This window comes from Leptidea sinapis, chromosome 7 (genome assembly GCF_905404315.1).
Source record: "Leptidea sinapis chromosome 7, ilLepSina1.1, whole genome shotgun sequence".
Lineage (NCBI taxonomy): Eukaryota > Metazoa > Arthropoda > Insecta > Lepidoptera > Pieridae > Leptidea > Leptidea sinapis.
In genome coordinates, this window is record NC_066271.1 from 14,018,289 (window position 1) to 14,040,631 (window position 22,343).

Consider the following 22,343-nt stretch of genomic DNA (forward strand, 5'->3'; position numbering starts at 1 on the left):
GTCAAAATCAGCTGAACTCTGTGCACAGCTAAAGAGAATTTAAACACTGTGCCATATATATTATTATACTCCATATATGCGCTACTTAAATCAAGTTTTATTTAAAATATTTTAATGATGTATTAATTTAATATTGCAACTCGTAATAAATAAATATTTTGCCATGTGGCTTATACATCGCGCTAAACGCTTAGCTAAATTATCAAATGTTAATTCCTTAAAAGCTAGATGCAAATGTGATGTACCCAGCACTAGATTAAAGGATAAAATTAAGAATGGTCCTGATCTGAAGTATTTTATCACATCTTCAAATGGTATATCTGAACCTGTTGAACCTACTCGTATTCCCTATCTTCCAGACAACATAAATTTTTCAACAGCAAGAAGAAAGGTCTATTTTGATGTGTATGGATGTCAGATGAATTTAAATGATATAGAAATTGTCTGGTCGATTTTAAAAAAAGAAGGTTTTGAACGAACAGAAATTGAAGAAGAGGCGGATATATTTCTCGTTATGACATGTGCTATAAGAGAGGGTGCTGAAAATAAAATATGGTATAGACTAGATCATCTGCGGGGCTTTAAAAGACGAAGAGCAAACTCTAAGAAAAAAGATAGTCCAGTGAAGATTGGTATATTGGGTTGTATGGCTGAACGACTAAAAGAGAAGCTCATTGAGAAAGAAAAAGCAGTTGATGTAGGTGAGCCATACTTTAGGGTGTAGTGATATAATGTGTAGTTATATGCACACAATAGTTAAAACAAGTAAAAGTGCCCTTGTGAACTATTATTTTTTATATAAGATGATGAAGAGGGCAAAGGGGTAACCTCTAGAGTAACATGAGTGGTAAGGCCACTGCCCATGAACTTCCGCAAAACCTAGAGATATGTTGCTGGCCTTTAAGGTGGGAGTATGCTCTATGCTTGTTGGCCCCTCAGTCAAAATTCATATGTTTGCTAGTCAAAATGTTTTTTGTAATACACAGAAAAGAATGATATAATTAATTGAATGTTGTGAACCTTTTTCAGTGTAAATTCTGCAAAGATTCATCCCATCATCAATCAATTCAACATGTGTTTGGCTCTATATGAGGCATCCTCAGGAGATGTTGTTTCACCAAATTCTGGCATGAGACAGTCTTATTACAACATTTGAATAACTATGGATATTTGTAAAATAATGCTTAATTAAATAAATTTTGAATGATATAATGGTCAATAAATATTAATTGTCGCATTGATCTAAGCTTTTATATTATTGTTCAAAATTAACTCATATTACAATTTGTGAATTTAGCTATTATTTTAATATCAAAATCAAATAAGATATTTTTTTATTACAAACTCCAATTCGAGCTCTGAGCAAAAAGTTCAGATTAAACACTAAAGAATACTGTAACCAAATTTCTTGATTTATTTTTGATGTTACAGTCATATGCAATAAACATTACTTTGATTGGTTACTTAATTCTAGTCTGCCACCCAAATTACAATTAACAACCTTGTGTTCATTTTAATAGATGTCATATTTGTGTGCAAGCGGTATCTATTTTTCTAATAATAGTAATAATGGTGTATTGTGATTGAGCCAATGTTTTAACACTTGTTTTAGTTAGTGACACTTCAAAATAACATTTTTTATTCATCTATTGTATGATAGTTTCCTAGTATAACAGCATAGTTAATACATGCTATATAAATGAATTTAATTACATATTTTACCCTATTGTACCATATTAGTTCAAATTGTTTGTGTGTGTGTGTGTTGATATGGGTTGTGTATGGGTCGCCTAATCACAGCTGCCCACATTATCTTGCAACACCAGAGGATTCACAGGAGTGTTGCCGGCCTTTAAGGAAGCTGTTTGTAGAAGAAAGTTCCTTGAAAACTGCACTGTGGAGCGATGCCAAATCTGATCAAACACATCCATAACACACTTGCTATTTGATATCTATCAATATAATGTATCTACGTTATATGCTCTATGGCTACCATAGTAATCAAATATGATATTTCCAGATATTGTTTATCATGTGGGATTACATTCAGGGTTAAACTTATGAGAGATACAGGGGTTAAAAAATGCCATGTGTTTTCATTTAAATAACATTCTAGTAAAAGTTTATTATATTAATGGTGCTATTTACTGAGTGGAAACAAATGTGAGAGTTGCCTGCTCCTCTTCTCTCATGACTGCCATTTATTTCTATTGACATGGTATTGATGTTAATAAAAAAAATATGAAATTTGCAAGAAAAAAGTAAAAGAGTTTTCTGCTTTAGTTGCAGGACCAGACAGTTACAGAGATCTGCCCAGATTGTTAGCACAAACAGACAGTGGGCAAACAGCAGTCAATGTTCTACTGTCCCTGGACGAGACCTATGCTGATGTGGTTCCTGTGAGGTTGAACCAGGATAGCGTTTCTGCTTTTATGTAAGTTTTATAATAATAATTAATCTTTGCTTAGCTTTGCACAGCCTGTTTAGGGTCGGAAAACACTGCTGCCCATTTCATTCTTGAGTGTCAAGAGGTGTCGGTACACAGGGCACAATACCTCGGAAGACCGAGGCCACTACGGGCTTCTTGGTAGAAATGGGTTCGGAAGATTGACAATGTCAACCAATTACGCCAAATAAGACATCTTTACAAAAATATTTGATTTATTTATTAAAACAGCTTTACTCATATTTCATTGGTGTCGGTACCAACTAGTTTCGGAACATTCGGAGGCTTCATCAGGTGTTGGAAACCTGTGTTACAAAGCGCATCTCGCAATAAGACCCATAGTGCCAATGATCATGTAGTGGACATTGTCAGTACATTTTGTGCACCCGTGGACATCAATAGTGACACAGTACCAGTGATAACGTGCTCGTCATCACCACGGGTGCCCCCGGCCCTGTCCAGCCGTGCACTACGAGCTCAAGTCCGCAGTAAGAGGTGGGACGTTATCGCGAACCTTCCATATTCACCTTGATGAGGGACCTCCGAATGGTCCGAAACTAGTCGGTACTGACACCGATGAAACGTGAGTAAAGCTGTATTAATAAATAATTTAATAATGTCTCACGAAAGTTTTATTAATTTAAAAACATTTGAATTTGAATAGAGAATCGAATTGCAGCTCAATAATGCGCGGCTGTGACAATATGTGTACGTATTGCATCGTGCCGTTCACACGTGGCCGCGAGCGCTCGCGTGCCGCGGCGTCCGTCGTGGACGAGGTGCGTCAGCTGGCGGAGCAAGGCGTGCGCGAGGTGACTCTACTGGGCCAGAACGTGAACAGCTATCGAGATGTCACGCAGCCCGCAAACCTCACACATACCAAATTAGCTGAAGGTCTGTAGAAGTTCAAGTCTTTCCTTAGAAGAAATTTCGGGTTTGACTTAGTATCTCTCAGCACGAACTTGGAAAGATAGAAAAGGGGTAAAAAAATTATAGTTGATAAAGAATTTGTTATGTTTTTGTGTAAAGTGATAACCCTCACTTCTGTGATTAATTACACAAATAAAATTTGAATACGAAATTTATGAACGATGCGTGACTCGAACCCCTGACCTCTCGCGTTCGGTGCGAGTGCTCTTTCCAACTGAGACAACCGTTCGAGGGACGTTTCGTCGATAAATTTTGTGTGCTTTGTTCAACTCTCCGGTTGTGGCTTCATCTACAGGATCTACCCCAATATTTGCATATTATGAAATGACTTAAGATGTCGCTCTGTCAAATCTAAACAATTTAATGTTTCAACGTGCAGAAGTGAGGCTTCTGGGATTAATTACACAAATTGTGTACTAGAGGTCGCGGGTTCGAGTCCCACATCTCATAAATTTTGTTTTCAAATTTTATTTGTGTAATATTTGTAAGCTTTGGTCCACGATTATAGTGCTACTACTCTAATTACACCTAAATAAAAAGATACATGAGCGCTGGCATGTCGGTGGGTGGCTAAAAGCTGTCTAAATGAAAAAGTAAACACAAATTAGGTAGGTACATTAATGTGCCTATTTTAAATAAAAATATTTGAATTTGAATTTGAAAACCTAACCTAACCAATTATTATCAAAACTTAATAGTTTAAGTAGAATATAATATCACTTATTAAAAGTAAAAAACTACTACCCATTCCAAAAGGTATGCCTCAGACCATTATCATTATCATCAAAGTGGGGCATGAATCAATTTTGTCGATGTTACCTTCATGAGAATGAAAGCATTTCTTTAGTATGGTAAAGTGAAAAAGTTTTTGTTTTTCAGGTTTCAAAACAGTATACAAAAGTAAGAAGGGTGGACTAAGGTTCGCGGATCTATTGGATCAAGTCTCCTCCGTGGACCCTGAGATGAGGATACGATTCACTGCTGCACATCCCAAAGATTTCCCTGATGAGGTTGATATATTATATGTACATATAGAGTAATAGTCATCGCCTCTTAATGAGAACAATACAATTTTAAATTTATATGGCAATACAACATTTGCCGGATCAGCTAGATAATTTATAAATTATAGAATATTGGAATAAATTTTTATACTTAGTCCCAATAGTGATTTTAAAGTAATAAATTCTTTGAGAGATGAGTTGCAAATTGAGCCCAAAACTGAACATTCTGTACTCATTGGTACAATGGTAAATAATATTGTCTGTTTTTCTCCGTTCTGAGGCAAATCTTTTCGAATTTCTGCTGATTCCGACTTTCAAAAAGTATTGAAAGTTTCCAACATTCAATTAAGAATGTGAATTAGAATTCATTTCCCAGTTATAATAATGTTTGTAGGTATTGCAAGTGATATCCGAGCGCCCAAACATATGCAAGATGCTCCACCTTCCTGCGCAGTCCGGGTCGAGCGCCGTGTTGGAGCGCATGAGGCGAGGGTATACGCGGGAGGCCTATCTGCGACTAGTAGACCACGTGAAGGCGAGGATTCCTGAAGGTATACCAATTATTACCAGTGCGACCATTGCACAGGATGCCGGCTAGATTATGGGTACCACAACGGCGCCTATTTCTGCCGTGGAGCAGTAATGTGTAAGCATATTCTGTCGTGTACTGTGTTTCAGTCTGAAAGGCGTCGTAGCTAGTGAAATTACTGGGCAAGCGAGACTTAACATTTTATGTCTCAAGGCGACGAGCGCAATTGAAATGCTGCTCGGAATTTTTGGATCTTTCTAGAACCTTGAGTGGTACTGCATTGTAATGGGCAGGGCGTATCAATTACCATCAGCTGAACGTCCTTCTCGTCTTGTCACTTATTATCATAAATAAAAGAAATAAAAAAAGTGTGAACGCGGGTAGCGAAAACCCTGCTTATGTCGTGTTGTAGTGGGCCTGTCGACTGACATGATCTGCGGGTTCTGCGGCGAGACGGAAGACGAGTTCCAGGAGACGCTATCCCTGATGGACCTCGTGGATTACAACGTGGCCTTCCTGTTTCCCTACAGCATGAGGGAGGTAAGTAAACCACGCACGAGTAACATATAGTTTCTATTCTAAATAATACTCTATGAAGTACTTTTTTGATTTTAGTATTCTTTACATGTTCCAGCAAGTATTCTTTAAGCAACATTGTTTAACTTACGTAGTGAACGTTTTTTTTATATGTAGTTAATAAATAAAAAAAAATTGTATTAATTATTGCCTAATTAATATTCTGCCGGCTGTTAATGTGAAAATTCAGTGATGACTTACCTAACAAGCGTTATTTAACCTTCTAAAAATACATAATTTAATTAGTATTTCGTATTACCTATATAGCTCAGTGGTTAGCGACCCTACCTACTAAGCTAGAGGTAGGTGCAAACATTTCTATGATGAATATGGATGTTTGTTTCCGAGTCATGCAGGTTTATATGTATCTATGTATATTTAAGTAAGTATATTGTATTAAATATATCGTTGTCTTGCAACCCATAGCACAGGCTATACCTAACTTGGGGCAAGATAATTTGTGTAAAAAGTGTGTCAATATTATATTATTATTACAGAAAACAGCCGCATTTCGCCGCTACACAGACGACGTTCCCGACCACATCAAGAAGGACCGTCACAACCGCATGATGGAGCTCTACCGGAAGAAATGTCAAATACTGAACGATAAAGAAGTTGGCAACACTCACCTCGTGCTCGTCGAGGGAATAGACAAGAAAACCGGGAGATTTATGGGGAGAAATGAGTTCTACCTGAAAGTAGTGTTCGATGAAGTAGAGTTGCCATGTGGCGAGGGCAGGCGTGAGGTGAAGCCGGGGGATTACGTTAGTGTCCGGATTGACGAAGCGAGATTATCTGTGCTAAAGGGGACAGCGTTAAGAGTTACTAGTATTGGGGAGTTCTACCGGGATCTCGGATGGGCTGATAGGAAACTATTGCGGAATTAGATTATTAGATTGCAATTTCAGATTACTAGAGGTAGACTTACCATCTATAGACAAAAAAACCGTCCAAGAGACAAGAATATCTCTAGCGTAGATACAGTAAGATAGTCAAAGTCAAATAAACTTTATTCAATTAGGCTTAAACTAATCGATTTTGAATTGTCACTACAAATATTTCTTTTGAATTACTGAATTTACCATATGTATGTGAAAAGTTGAGCTCGTGAGAAGAGCATACAAGAAACTCAACGTCTACTCTTTTTAAGTCAAATAGAGTATTTTACAATATCAAAACATTAAGGTAAAACAGGAAAGCGAATCTATTGTTATTCTAACCCATTTTGATGAAAAAGTCGTCAGTCACGCTTGGATTTAGCTCCTTAATATGTTGAATATTAAGCCACTAGCACACATTTAAAATCAGTCGCGTATTATCAGGCTGACAGGTTTTTAATGACAGTAAGGTACGAGACGAGCGGAATGTTCAACTGATGGTAATTGATACACCCTGCCCATTAAAATGCAGTGCCGCTTAGTATTCTTGAAAACCCCAACGGCCTTACAAATAAACTTGGTATAAAGTTATAACTGATGATAATCGAAGAAAATGCAAAATGTTTACAATATCGTTGACAACACTGTCAATACAATGATAATTCTGAAGTTTTCCTAATGACAAGCAGCCTTGCAAATAAACGCGGGAAACGTTATACGTCCGAATAAACCATTCGTAAGCAAAATGTCTATTTGTAAACATTTTACATATTCTTGGTTTATGCTTAGTTATAACTATATGCCAATTTTATTTGTAAGGCCGCAAATGTTTTAAGCGGCCGCGGCACTACAATAGCGCGTCACCTTGAGACATAAGATGTTAAGTCTCATTTGCCCACTAATTTTACTAGCGACGGCGCCCTTCAGTCCCAAACACAGTAATGATTGCTCACTACTGCAGGTTCTCTATACGCAAGTATATACTGCGCCCGTCGTAGAATAAGCGCGTCTTTTTGCAAAAAAATACATCACACTGTTAGTGATTCAACTTATTTATTATACTTTTAACTTAAGCAAGAGTATACGCATCACCTGATTGTGATGAAGTGATCACCGCTGCCCACAATCCTCTAGTAACACCATAGGAATGACAAGAGTGTTGCCGACCTTATAATTGAGATTAATTATCTAAGAGCATCATTTTGTTTCTGAAGAGAGGAAATATTACATTTATAGAAATATTTTATATATATTGTTTTAAATGTACATTGATTGTAAGTTATGTTCCTATAGATGTGTGAAATAATAAACAAAATTTAATTAAATACTGTTGTTACTTTATAATCCTAGTAAGTTTGATAATTCCTTATACTTCTATTTATTGATGGGGAAATTAATTGAAAGTCATGAAAGTGAAGCAGTAATGTGTAAGCATTATTGCCTTTCGGTCTGAAGGGCGTCGAAGCTAGTGAAATTACTAGGCAAGTCAAGGTGACGAACGCAGTTGTAGGGCCGCTCAGAATTTTTCGGCTTATCAAGAATCCTGAGCGGCACTGCATTGTACTGGGCAGGGCGTATCAATTACCATGACCTGAACGTCATGCTCGTATCGTCCCTTATTGTGATAAAATTATTAAATATTCTGAGAATTTCTTCACCAAGAACAAAGAGGATGTTAATATTACGACCAAGAAGAGCACCACTCATCCATTGAGCGCAAAGACTTAAGAATTCAATCGGTAACTCGCAACGTTTGTTGCCATAGGAACCTTGTTGTTGTCCTGATTTGTAAATGTCAAAAAACAGTAATAATGTAAGCCGGCGACATCCCTGTGTGTTCTCTGGCCTGAGGCAATGGGCAGCGGTAATTAAATTTCAGGATGGAGTATCAAAGGCTGACATAAAAATATCGCAATAATCAGAAAAAAAAACTACCTGTAGGTAATTGTGTCACTTCAAAAGTGCGTTTATTGTGTCCTACAAAGTCAGTACAAAATTATCCAATATTAAAATAAATATATTCTATAATACATTAACACGTTAATCTAATTACAAAAATACACTCAAAATTATATTACAGATAATTTCAAGTCAGCTCTAAGAATACAGATTGCTTATTGTTATCAATAAATGGCAATAGTTATTAATTTGTACTTAACGTAGTGTTCGTGCTGGTGATATTATATTAAATTTCGATCCCCTAATTGTGTTCAAAACACGTGTAATCCTGAATTGCTACAGGTTATTAACAATTATATCCGAAAATTTTAATAAGGCCACATTTAGTAATGCCTCTCACCTTGTTCAAGTACAAGGCGAATTTTACCAAGTATTTACTTTACTTGGCTATGTACAACGTGTTCAATCAAATCATCTGTAAAAATTCGGTGGGTGCAACAGTGACAACTGTTAAAAGTACGGGGAAAAACCTTTCAACAACAATCAAGAGTGCATACGCAACTTTGAAGATATAAAGAATTTATAGTTAGATCTACTTCAGGTTCCAAATGATACCGGATATATTGGAAATGATAGAATATTTCTGTCAGAATTTTGGCTTTTGTCTTTTTTTTATTACGATATTTCGGTCTAAACTAAGCTTGAAGAAGCAACTGGTGGCTTAGTATCGGATACCATGTTGATCCTCTGGCCAGAGAGGTTATCTTCCACATGACCTGAAAGACTAGGAGACGGCCCTTGCGAACTTCCATACACTTTTGTACTATATCCAGAATCATTGTGAGATTCTCTGTCTGTCTGGCTTTGAGTTTCAGTCAAATGAGTGTTTATAGCCAGAGACTGAAGTCTGCTGTGCAACAGACTATGGTCAGGAGGTTTTCTCAGTCCATGTGGGTTTCCTCGAAAATTCGGGTACATTGGTGGACGGTTATCGTAGTAACCGCGAAAGTGATCATGCTGATTTGCAATTTCAACCTCAGTATTCTGGTCCAAATGTTCACTGTAGCAGTGGGGTATGCGTTCGATTTCACGGATTATGTGATCCTGCATCATGGCGCTAAAAACGCCAGTTTGATTGTGATAAATAGGGTTCCTATTTCTACTTTCTCCTTGCGTTTGAGGTAGCCCAGGTTCATTGTAGTCGTACTGGCTAGGGCAGTATTGAGGTATAGGTTGACTGTTATTTAAGTCTCTGTATGGCATTTGGTGGTGAACTTGTTTGTTGGGAAGTTCGTGAAAGTACGCATCTTTAGGTATCAAACGTCTATCGTGGGGGAAGGCAGTTTGTACTTGAAGCGCTGGCGAATGTGATTTTGTTGATATAGTTTCAAAGTTTGGGAGCGGCAATGTTTGCAAAAGATTAGTGTTTTTCATGGGTCCAGGTAAGGCGTTGCTTCTTATTGGATGGTCTTCTTCGTCGCTACTTTCTGAATTATTACCATTCTCTTTTGATGGACTTTGAAATGTTTTTCTAGTTGGAAATGGAATAAGGTTCTGAAGGCTGAACCTTTTAGATTTTGGTGGTTTCTCTTTAAGCACAGGAGCACGACGCTGTGGTTGTTGCGGCATTTGTAAAGATTCAGCTGCTGCAACTTCATGTACTTTTTTCATATGTAATTTATCGGGAGATATTGACCTCTGTTGAATTTCCACTTGAGCCACTAATTCTTGAACAGATTTTCTTGGTTCTCGTTCAGAAATATGCTCTTGATTAATTTGTCTTAATAGATTCATGCCACCAGTTTGTGGGACATCTGGTATGGTAGAACTCCTTGTAATCACATCAGACATTTCTTTTTCTAAAATAGTTCGCTTGCGTATATCATCCGCAGTTCTCTGTAAAACTTGACTTTTCCAAGTTGTATTTTGAGAATTTTGTTGGTTACTAAATGGTGGATTTTCATGCTGCATACTATGACAGTCTATTTTTTTATTTTGTAAGTATGAATCTGTTTGACTAGGTGAAAAACTCTCATTTCTAGATGTCCCCGGAACTGGAGACTTTGCAACACAACGGTCCGTTTGTTGGTTGTGTTCATTATCTTGCCTTTTGGTGTGTGGAAAATGATGTATTATACGAATAGGTGATCTTGAGTATCTACACGGAGCTGCGTCTAAATGATCTGAACTTTGAGAATTTTTTAATATATGTCTTCTTGGACTAGGTGACCTGTCTAAAATTTCAGTACTTCGTGACAGTGGCTTTTTTTCAAACTGTTCGATGTTATTATCAATATCCCTCTGTACAGATGAATCACTGAATTTTTTTATTATTCTGTTAACATTACTCCATTCTTGTTGATTAGCGTCAAGTATTTCTAAGCTTCTAGTTCTTTTGAGCGGTGATATATCCACTGATCCCTTTGGACTGAAGTCAAGCCTTTTTACTCTCTCTGAAGACCTAAACATCATACCCCGTGTCAACCATTGTTCTAAATGTTTATGTCTCTCCTTGCACAAAGCCCTTTCCGCGGCAACGAATCGTGTTAGTTCAGATATCTTACCTTGTGTCTTCATTTCCAGGTCTGTAACCTTCTGATCGAGCTTTTCATGGGCCCTATCTATATGTCGTTTTAAATCATCTTTATCTTCGTTAAGTTTGTCTTCCATGTGTTTAAAGAATGGCGCACAATAACAAGTGTACCCAGCACCTATGGGACCTTTTTTGATATTTCCCGCCAAATCTAAGTAATATTGCTCTCCTTTTTTAAGCGGTTCGGTGGGCAAGGAGCTCAGTTTAGGTTTGGGGAAATATTTGGGATCAGGATAATAATGACAACCGTAAGGTGACCATTTCACTTGCGGTGGAGTTTCAAAGTGAACAGTTTTCTTCTTTTTGTCTTTACTTTTGTCTTTTTTTTTGCCATCATCAGGCTCATCTATTTCACGTTCTCTGCTTTTGTCCCTATGCTTTTCTTTTTTCTTGGTTTGTTTCGCTACAGGTGTATTGAGAATTGTGATTATTTCTTGTAAACCCTTTCTAGTGGCAATATCTCTGGCTGTTTCACCTTGATGATTCTTTAAGGATTTGTCGCATCCAGCTTCGAGGAGTATCCTGGTGAGTTTTCTCCGCCCCATTGCAGCGGCAATGTGTAGAGCCGTGTCACCGTTCTTATTCTGTTCAGAAACCCTGCACTGCGCTGAGATGAGGATCCTTGTGACACCAGCGTGCCCGTAGCGTGCGGCTGTATGCAACGAGGTGTCACCATACTGAAACATAAAACATAAGTATATAGACAAAAATGTATGACAAAAATATAGAAATATATTACAAGAATTGAGTTTGGAAGTAAAATTTAAACCATTAGAAAAACAAAAATTAGAAACCTTGTTAGTCAAAGGAATGGTTAATGCTTATGTGTAAGTGGTAAAAATTCCGCGGAGAATATGGTGAAACTATATTATTGACATTCAAAAGGTGTTATCTTTTTACCGAGGGACATGAATAAATAGCTTTTGACTGTCAGTTTGAAAATTATTGTTAGGTGCTCTGCAGTATTATTAAAAAAATGTTTATATATCTATATAAACAAAAATATGTACCAATTCAAAAAATCCCTTTTTAGAGATGATCGCGTAAGCTAAACATATCGTGCTCTGGTGGATTAATGGGATCAGGGGCTAAGTACTCACGTTGTTTTGCAAGTCCGGTGGCGCCCCAGCCAGCAGTAATTCCCTGGTGGACTGATTGTGACCATTCTGTGCGGCGAGGTGCAGCGGGGCGAATCCCGCAGCGTTTCGCGCGCGTAGCTCACAAATCTGTGCCAGCAGCGCAACGCAGCGGGAGTAGCCCTTCCATGCGGCCTCGTGAGCCGCTGTGTTGCCATGCTGAAATTAAAATTAAATTTCGTTAATTCAATATCGGATTTCCAACAACTTACTGAAAGTCAGAATCTTTCCACTGTTGCTGCAACAACGTAGCCTATATCAAATACCGGACATCACATGGTAGAACCGATAATACCTAATGATTTCTTTTTATTTTATTTTTTATTAAATAATCAACAGGTACATATGTACATTTATGTTAACAAATAATATTATCAGCATATTACTTGCTGTTTCTTACTAATAGTATTCTTTATTCATCGGATGAAATGTAAATTGGTGACTAAACAAAATCATCTTCCACCTTAAGTTACCCCATCTTAAGTGTCTTCAATTTATCTCTGGAAACATCGTTTAATAAATCCTGTTGCAGTTCATTTATGACAGTGAGCACTAGCCAGCGCTTTTATCTTTTCCATAATAGCTCAATATTTTGGGGACCTTTGGTTTTTAATTTGTCTTTCTTTGACGAATGAGTTGGGTTAACTGAGCTTTGTTTATTTTGGGTATATGAAGTGACGTCAATAAGGTCGGATCCATTATTATTTAATTGTTGACTCGTATAGCCGTATCCACATATAAAGAACTAAGGTGAACAACCTACCACGAGGTCCTGTTTGTTTGGATCCGCTCCCTTCTCCAGCAGAAGACGCACCACTTCGACGTGGCCGTCCGCCGCCGCTCGCTGCAATGCGCTGCATCCATTCTGAAACAACATATTTTTAATAAAATAATTGCAATAATCTAATATTATAAATATGAATGTAAGTTTGCATGTTACGTTTTTACGCCAGAGCTACTGAACCGATTTTGATGAAATTTGGCACAGCGGTACACCAGAGTTTAGGAAAAGGCTATTTTTTTATCCCGGAAAAATCATTATGGTTCCCGCGGCATTTGTGAAAAACTGAAATTTATGTCGGTGAGCTATAACTCTACCAATAGTAGGTTTAGTTGTGTGTGTAGTATGTGGTAGGTTTTCATTCTTCTCGGGTCTGAGGCAGTCTCTTTTGAATGGGTGGTAGTTTTTGACGTTCAATAAGTGATTTTAAATCCTATTTTGAATAAAAATATTTGAATATCTTGGGAATGGGAGCGAAAACGGGAACCGGAACTAGAATAGGACATGTCCTAGGATTATCTCATGAGATAATCTTCAATTCCAAACTTGCTTACTATTTTTATAAACCCTTTATCTACGCGGACGAAGTTGCAGGAATCAGCTAGTATTAATATAACACACATTACGCATTACAATAGCAAGCATGGTGTGCACGTTATTAGTGAACCACAATACAGATGTGTATAAATATTGTAATTGTAATAAATAGTATTCAGTTATGGTTAAGTTTGCAATTATCTTTTTGCTATTAATAAGATAGAACTTGAAATCATACATACCTATTTTAATTGAGTGTTCAAGCAAATACATTCTCACAGATTCGTACAATACCTGCCTATTTTACCACCTCGTTACTCATATGCTATAAATTACTTTTACTACCTACCTAGAATTATACTAGAAGTTGTTGTTTACTTAGAATATTTTAGAATATTACCGGTATTTTTTAATAAATTAATTTTATTGATCGATTTAGCATAATACACTTGGAATATCTTTTTCCTAAACTTTAGAATAGTTTCTCAAACAAATCTTAACCTACACACCTAAAAACTCCTGTATTGCAATTACGGCTATAGCTTCATCATCTCCGAATCTCTATCATTTCAAATAGGTAATCTTTTAACTTAAGAAATAGAGAGAAATCACTGAGGGCTAAGGCGGGTGAACATGGAAGCTGCTCAATTATTTCGAAGCCAGCATCTTGCATTGCAGCTAAAGCCACGTCGGATTTGATGGAACAAAATAATTCTTCCTGGTTTGCCTCGCCGTTTCTCATGAATCCCTTACGCAGTTTTTTATTTGTTCTGCATACAAAGAAACAATAACAGTAGCTTCATCATTGAGATATTCCATACTGTATACACCGTCGAAAAGAGAGCCCATGATCTTTCCGGCCAAAAAACTCTCTGTATATTTCTTAGAGATAGGAGATGTTGGTCTATTCCATGACTTTAATTTTATTTCTGCTGGTTTCATAATGGTGAAGCCACGTTTCGTCTATGGCTATGAGCGAATCTAAGAAATGTTCAGGATTTTGTTGTAACAATCACAAAGAAGCTGGTCTCATTTGTTTTTGTGCATTGCATCAGTAAGCATTCGTGGAACCCGCGTGCGGTACTAGGCGGTTTTATATCTCAAAGCGTTCGTGTAAAATGCTTTGCACACTACCAGTCGAAATTTAAATAAAATCAAAAGATATTCCAATTATTACTTTTTGTTAATCTAATTAATATTCCAGCTTTATCAGTCAGTATTTAAGTTTTTTTTCCAAAGTGTTTGCACCTCATTCTCACTATTTATTGAACGAAGAATATTGTTCACAAGAACATCGAATAAAGTTTGAAAAACTACAAAAGCATTTGATTGCACTTCTGTTATTCTTCATTAATTATCCGTATTCCTTACCTTATTGCATAAGTGCGCGAACGTTACGAAATGTCATCAACCTATTTGTGGAGGGTAAAAAGAATATGGCGGAAAGCGCCCGGTACAAACTACAAGCCGTTTATGGGGTGTTCTATAAAAACATACCCGCTTATGACTGTATCAAAGTACATATTATTTTTAACAAATTAAAATTGTTTTACAAATCATTTTCAATTCAACACAGTTTAACTTTAATGCAATCTGTTTTTGGGCACTAAAGTTAAATGACGTTCCTATGTACCTAAGTGTACCTACTTTCCTATTTTATAAAGATCTACCCGCATGATCGGTGTTACAGGTGCTTAGCTTACTATGTTGGATATATTCTGTTTATAATGAAAATTACAGCTGGAAAATTAAAATTTATTGAAATTTTAAAAGAAGATATACTTACATTAAATATTTTTATATTTCTACTGTTTCACATGATAAAATTAATTGCAAACACATATCCTTTTGAGACTATTTATAGAAGCTACTTAGATAATTAACATTTCGATCATTAGGATAATTAAAAAGAAAGAATAGAGAAAATATAAGTACTTTCTATTTTTCTATCCAGCTCTACTGAATGTTAATTACTTAAACTAAGTTCTAACTTAAAGTAATTAACATTCAGTAGAGCTGGATTATTAAAAATACGACTCAAGGGCCTTCGTCAAAAATCAAGCATTTCAATTATTAGTGCTTCTGAGTAATACCAAAAAATAATATATTATAGCATAAAAAAATGACATACATATATAGTATTCTAAAGTACTCTGAAATATTTTAACTAAAAAAAAAAGTTATATCGTTACACAACGGTCTTCACATTTCAAATAAACTTTATAAATTGCTTCATTTTGTTTTATAACAATAATTTATTTGAGCAAAATTTATGTCTCCTATTGATCTGTTATTAGTCGAAAAGTAACTGAATATTCTTGACATCTCTAATTTAAACTGATACAAAGTTTTCTATTCAGTTATCCATTCCATCTGTTTGTTCACTATAATTGGCAGTAAATCGTTTGATTTACAGCAATGTAGAGCAGACATGTATTAAAATAGACGGAGCTTTCTGATCATTTATATTCCAAATCATGTAGATTGGTAATTTCAATAGCTTACGTTGTATTTTTATGACGTAATATAATCTTTTTAATACTTATTGGTATGTATTTATCATTGAAATCTCAGCAATTTATTAAAAATCACAAAAAATTGGCAGTTTATAATAAAAACTGCCAATAGAAGTGAAAACTTACATATTTTAGTATTAAAATTTGAAATTTCATAATGTTTAAGAACTATTTTATAATAAAATATTATATTGGACAATTTGTCAGCTGTATAGGTATAGATATACTGCTGAGATGACGCGAACTCACGAGATTTAACCCATCCATATTTATTTTTTTAATTATTTATTTATCGCGTGCGCCTGTCATGAGCATGTGCTTTTTGTTGATACATTTGTATACTTTTTGTTGGCTTTTGCTTGCGGCCTCTATGATTAAGCTGTTGTGTATGAAGTAATCTAGTTATAATTAATAAGACCTAGAGGTTATGTAAAAACGTGAGGTGTAATCTGCTCTGTTATTAAAATAAATAGTTTAAGAAACCGTTCATACCAAAGTGCCTTTTATATAACTATTTAATATAACCTGTAACGGTCTTAAATCTGAACAATTCGAGTAGCGCGAAAATCTGACGATGAAGGTCGCTTAAAGAGGCCGCGCAGCGAGCTGCACGAATGTCCATATAAAAGCTTCGTTTCAATAGTAACTGATAGAGAACACATGCCCTCAATACCATCTGGAAAAACGCGTAATTAAAATAATTGTTTGGTTTAATAACGAACATAACTTTTCTCGATTAAATCATAAAGTAAATTTGCAGACTTTATAATAATAAAAAATCTATTATTATTATTAAATTATGCATTACAAGACACAGAATCTTTCTTTATAATCTTTAAAAAATTAAAGCCAATTTTTGCAATTATATTTTCATCAGGGAGAAATCATTTCAAAAGAACGAAGGTAGGTAATATATACACGTAACGGTGACTACATAATTCTCTCACGATCTTGACCTGTTTTTACATCTTTTTATGTATACAAATCGTTGATATTAACGTGCAATGACAATGGCATACGATGGGCTATTTTCTATATATTAGCATCTGATTGCTTGTCGTTATCTCTCCTAACGGTATGTCACTTTTGCATGCAAACCTCCCCGATGACTTCCTTATTCCCATGCTCACAACTAGCGGCTTCTTTTTATAAAGAGCGCACGAACTTTGAATTAAATAGATTACTACAGTATTTAATTGTATGCACAGCGTTATTCTGGCAATTTCGTATACGAAACCACTTAATTTTCTTCCTAAATTTAGCCCAATCAGCGAACACAGACTGTTTCTTTATTTGTTGGCCATTGTTCTTAGGTTAATTGAACTCTGCATCAGGGGCGTGCATATCATATAGGCAATTAGGCAGTGCATACCTCATTATAAACCTAAATAAATATAGCACTAGTGTTAAAGTTAATTTAGTTTTATTTGGTTCTGTTATTTTATAACCAAACTTCTATTGAACCACCGCTCATAAATTTTTCTAAATAAGCCTCCAGGCTCAACTACGACTAGTTAGATCTACAGCGCCTACCTTGCTAGAAAACCAATGCACGCCCCTGCTCTGCATGCCCAGGTTTCGGTACTAATTTGACAAGCCGATATCACTGAGAGACCTAGATTTTATGCACGACGCGTATTGCCTGGATTATTCACATATTTTCAAATTCAAATTGAAAATCAATGGTAATAGATAACGATATGTCAAGACCATGATTTATACCAGTAAAGAGATATGTAACTCGACCAGGCACTTTTCTTTATGTACAACTAAAATCTGCCCGCGACATTGTCCTGGAATTAGGAGATATTACTTTCTTCGGGAACTCTAAAAGTTTTCGTTTTATAATGCATTTTCTGTATGTTTGTGGGGCTGATAACGTGTGTTCAAAAATTTTATGATGATCAGTAGAGCAGCTATGGTGTGAAAACGTTAACAATAAAACTCACATTGGCATTTGTAGTATTAAGTTTAATTAAATGCTAAAAGACAAGGAAATATCCACTTTAGAGCTTTATCCAAAGATATTCAACGTCATAAAAAGCAACTTGTAAATTAATTCTTTATGGTACTAGTATGGAATAGCTTACTATTCGGAAAGCTTGCTTGTTAAGACAAGAATCAGCTGCTGGTTAGAGTTTTATTTAACTTCAAACCTTAGATTGGTCGCGTCAAATAAAATCACTACAAACAATAGTTCGCTATTTAGTGAACTGCTGAATATGGCTGTATTTAATGAGTATGTACAGGGATTGAAAATGGTTGAATTTGTAATTGCAGAACTCAAAATGAATGCATAAATCAATTCAATGATATAATTGTGTGTCCAACGTTAAAAGCTATAGAACCACTTATAAAACCTCAGCTTATAAATCAATCATTGAAAACTACTGCACCGTAAAACTGTGAAATTCTTTTCAACCGCAGAACAAACAAACGTTATACAGTGTTTTACAAAGCTTTCAGTGTACGATAACAATGAATTATCTACAGAGTGAAAAATCAATTATTACTACTATATAAAATAGCCGACTGCGACTAAAACATATTAAAACCATTTTATAAAACGGTGGTGAACTCAATTAGTTATGGTTTTAAAATATACCAGTATATTTGACGAGCTGGGTGGATTAGCAGTGGAATAGGGTACGCTTACCTAATATTTGGGTGTTTACAAAGTTTTTTAATTTTTACAGTGGCAGGACTGTCCGTAAAATTCCAACGGTTAATCAACCATGTTCAAAAATGGAAATACGCATTTTGTAAGCGTTTTCTGTTGTGCACTAACTTTAGTCTACGTCTTACGGATACATTGCTGTCACCGTTTAATGACAAGACCTTATCAATCCATAGTTATGTCCAATATCGTGATAGTCCTTGCTTTTGTCAATAGGCTATTGAAATGTTAGTAATCGTAAAAGGATAGATTTGTCTACCTCTAGTAAGTTAAACTAAGGATAGATAGGTTATTGAAAACGGCCTTAAAATCTGTTTACTTCCTAAACCAAAGATAAGCAGTCATAGAATATATTATATTGAAACTTTTTAATATCGAATAAGAATATAAAACCTAACGATATAATTCTCCACACGGTCATAATGTTTATGGTAAAGTCAAGCTACTCGACTTTTTGCCGTATATAATTGGCGTGAAACTAATTTGGGATACCTTTTATAGTATGTTCAATCATGTTGAGTCTGAGGAAGGGTTTGTTCAACGATTAGGTTGATTTTTTTTAACATTATATTAACGAAGAACAGATTAACCCGTACCTGTTTTTAGGGTACCATTATTGTGAATAATAATATTATAATACTCTGCCAAACAGTTTAGATATAACTATTTAAAGTAGCTACATTTCTAACGTCAATAGAAAATTGTTAAATTGATCTTCAAACGTAAAACCAGCATCGAAGTCAATTTGTATTTTAATTACATTAGTAATTAAAATCTTAAAGAATTATAAAATTATTATTATTAGGCTTATTAAGCCAATTATAATAAGAATTCAGACAGTAAAAAGTGAAAATCATATCCATAACTAAATATGGTAGATATTTAGTTATCTAAGTTTAGTACTCTATCTCTTTGTCTATTTATATTTCCTTCATTTTTTGTATCTCTATCTTTTCATAGACACTGCTTGCCTGCTATTCCCGCGTTTTATTTTCAAGTTTCTGTGATACCAGTCTGTGTTTAATATACTCAATTTATTAGAACCATGAAGGGTCTGCACCGCCCAGCGCAATTTTCGTTTTCTTTTACCATGAGTGGCAGTTTCTAATTTTGTGTTTGTTTTTTTCGCCTCTGTTTAATAATGCTAAGGATGCTTCTCTGTATGGATTTTTGGCAAACCTCTACTTTTTAATCTGTCTGTTTAGGCAAGCAAGTTTAACAACCGTTAGTTATACAGGAAACACAGAAATAATTTTTAAGTAAATTATTAGCTTTACCTTTGATAACTAAGAATTCAAAGATGAGAAACTAGAATTAGACACTATGGGATGTTATCTAAACGATGAAAAAAGTTGCGTCCATACCTATAGCTTCACATTCCAACACTCGTTAATTCAAAATGCGCGGGAAAACAAATATTGATCCTCTTTGTCAATGTCAAATATAAAAAAGAAATCAAATCAGGGCCAAAGACAGTCAAACCTTTTTAATTCGCACACTGAGGTCCACTTAGCTTTTTGTCGCGTTAATTGGCGTGAAACTAATTAGGAATACCAGTGTTTGTATCGTACAGTCGTGTTTGTTGGTTATCAATTGTCATCTACGCAAGTGGCTATAGGTATCGATGAGGGGATCATTAAATAACTAGTTCGGTGAACCGGTTCTGCGGCTTGTTGTACTTTTTCTTCAATTTCGTCGTAACCGCGGTGCTCGCGACCTAAGATGTTGTTTAGACAGCGCCGATAACAAAAACGATTGAGCTAGTAGTCGCATATGAACTGTAATGTCTCAAATCTCACCTTGAATACATAATGTCAAAGTATCTGGAAAGAAGGCCTCGTAATCATGATCCCGAAGCTGAGGAAAGACACCTCACTCACCTCACTCACCTCACAAGCACAAAGCTACCGGCCCATAACTCTTCTGGCGACCCAATCGAAGATATTCGAATCTCTCCTGCTGTCACTCCTGAGACCCCACATCGAGCTTAGGGAAGAACAGTTTGGTTTCCGCGCTGAACACAGCACAACGCTGCAGCTGTCCAGGGTACTCCACACCCTCACCGCTTCTCTCAACAAGAGAGAGAAAGCTGTGGCAGTATTCCTGGACATGGAGAAGGCGTTCGACCGTGTTTGGCACTCTGGACTCGTGCACAAAATAGCTGCAACCTCGACACCTCCCCACCTGGTGAAGATAGTCGCCAAATTCCTCGAAAAGCGTTGGTTTCGAGTAAGGGTAGATGATGCCATCTCATCGCCCAAAATGATGATCGCTGGCGTACCGCAGGGGAGCTGCTTGTCACCCCTGCTGTATGCCAAATACACAGATGACATCCCGCTCGAACCGACGGCAACTCTGGCGCTGTATGCAGATGACGCGGCGTACATTACCACGTCACTCAATGTGACGCACGCTGCTGTGAAGATGCAGCGCCAGCTGGACACCCTGCCAGAATGGCTCAAAAAGTGGCGACTATCGGTGAACGTGGGCAAAACCCAGGCGCTCGCGACCGGGAGTGTGCTCACAGGCCAGCATAGGTTGCAGCTTAACGGACAGGACATTGCGTGGTCCACGACGGTAAAGTACCTCGGGGTCACCATTGACCGCCGGCTCAACATGAATGAGCACGTCACGAAGACCATCGCGTCAACAAACGTCGCGATGGCCTTACTTCGTCCAGTGCTCTCCTCAAGCCTCCCTCTGAAGGTGAAGGTCTTAGTGTACAAGACCTACCTACGCAGCCGACTCACGTAACGCGGCGCCTTCATGGTGCGCTCGTGAGCCAAACTAATCGGAAAAGGCTTCAAACCACTCAAAACAAGATTCTCCGTCGCATCACGGGCGCACCATGGTACGTGAGGAACCAGACAATTCAGAGGGACCTAAGAGTCGAGAGCCTGGACGACTTCATTCGTCGTCTCGCCGTCAACATGTTCGCGCGTGCCGACGCGTCCAATCTCCATCACCTGCGAGATCTGGCCCCCTGGCACGCGCGACCACCTGACGGCCGCCGCTACCCGCGCGATCTCGTGCGGGACGAGGATGAAGAGTGACGTGTTTGCGCCCGGCCCGGCTGATTGCCCTCCTTCTTCTTCGGGGCTGATTGCCAGGGTCCGCGCAAACCGGCGATAACTCACCGGACTTGACACCAGAGCTGAGGGAACAGGCGCTTCCTAAGCTCCTAAGATTACCACAAAGGGGAGCATTCGCTCCCCCGACAAATGACACCATTTAAAGCGAAGAAGAGGACAGCAAGGAGCAATCGCTCCCACCCCAATGACCTGCCCATATCCACGGGCGGTGAGTGAAATCTGCTGCAGGGGACAAGAAGTCCCGATCAGCATTCCCCCCACCGCGCCCTCGCAAGCGCGGCGAGAGAAAACCAAGACGATGCTTCTCCCAATAGAAAGCCACATTATTACGAGTTTCCATATTAACCCGAAAGTTGAAAAGACTTTTTCGTGATAGTCTGATTTAAAAAATAAGTCTGAGAAAAATCGGTCGAACACTACAAATACTTTATATGGCAAAATGTTTGCCGGGCAGCTAGTATTAACTATATATGTGTATTAAGTATTTTTTACCCTAACCATCTTTGACATCTCATAGAAAAAAACCTTTTTAATAAGGAATCTCCTTCTATTAAATTATCAGGTTATTAATTTTTTTACAAAAATGAAAGCCACAACCTGGGTTAACAATACATACCAAGATTTACGAACCATATGCCACTCCAACGGTCGGCCCAGTGGAAGAGCGCGCGGACGGAAACCGAGAGGTCGCAGGTTCGAGTCACGCATCGTTCATAAATTTTGGTTACTAATTGAATTTGTATAATTAA

The 22,343-nt window shown here is 37.0% G+C and overlaps 2 protein-coding genes across 4 annotated transcripts in view; one reads left to right on the plus strand and one right to left on the minus strand.

Moving 5' to 3' along the window:
- Positions 1 to 59: 59 nt before the first annotated feature.
- LOC126965287 (CDK5RAP1-like protein) lies at positions 60 to 7,688 on the plus strand. 2 transcript variants are annotated; one of them, XM_050808801.1, is made up of 7 exons: positions 60 to 701; positions 2,284 to 2,434; positions 3,126 to 3,340; positions 4,256 to 4,386; positions 4,775 to 4,931; positions 5,322 to 5,449; positions 5,983 to 7,688. In XM_050808801.1, exons 1-7 carry the CDS (start codon positions 164 to 166, stop codon positions 6,370 to 6,372), a joined length of 1,710 nt encoding a protein of 569 aa, XP_050664758.1. In that variant the 5' UTR covers positions 60 to 163; the 3' UTR covers positions 6,373 to 7,688. The 2 variants fall into 2 exon arrangements, with proteins under 2 accessions (XP_050664758.1, XP_050664759.1); XM_050808802.1 differs by having other exon boundaries at positions 556 to 697.
- Positions 7,689 to 8,305: 617 nt separating this feature from the next.
- The window catches only part of LOC126965276 (uncharacterized), a 66,854-nt gene continuing 52,816 nt past the window's right edge, over positions 8,306 to 22,343 (minus strand). For both annotated transcript variants that reach the window (XM_050808778.1, XM_050808779.1), the window contains 3 exons: positions 12,755 to 12,856; positions 11,956 to 12,150; positions 8,306 to 11,532 (listed from right to left, as the gene is read on the minus strand). In XM_050808778.1, the coding sequence (XP_050664735.1) occupies positions 8,953 to 11,532; positions 11,956 to 12,150; positions 12,755 to 12,856 (2,877 nt within the window). In that variant the 3' untranslated portion in view covers positions 8,306 to 8,952. The remainder of the gene's footprint in view (positions 11,533 to 11,955; positions 12,151 to 12,754; positions 12,857 to 22,343) is intronic.

Coding starts and splice junctions, on each gene's coding strand:
- LOC126965287 (XM_050808801.1), top strand. CDS start 164: ATGTGGCTTATACATCGCGCTAAACGCTTAGCTAAATTATCAAATGTT. Junction 4,387..4,774: donor CCAAAGATTTCCCTGATGAG/GTTGATATATTA, acceptor TAATGTTTGTAG/GTATTGCAAGTGATATCCGA. Junction 5,450..5,982: donor TTCCCTACAGCATGAGGGAG/GTAAGTAAACCA, acceptor TTATTATTACAG/AAAACAGCCGCATTTCGCCG.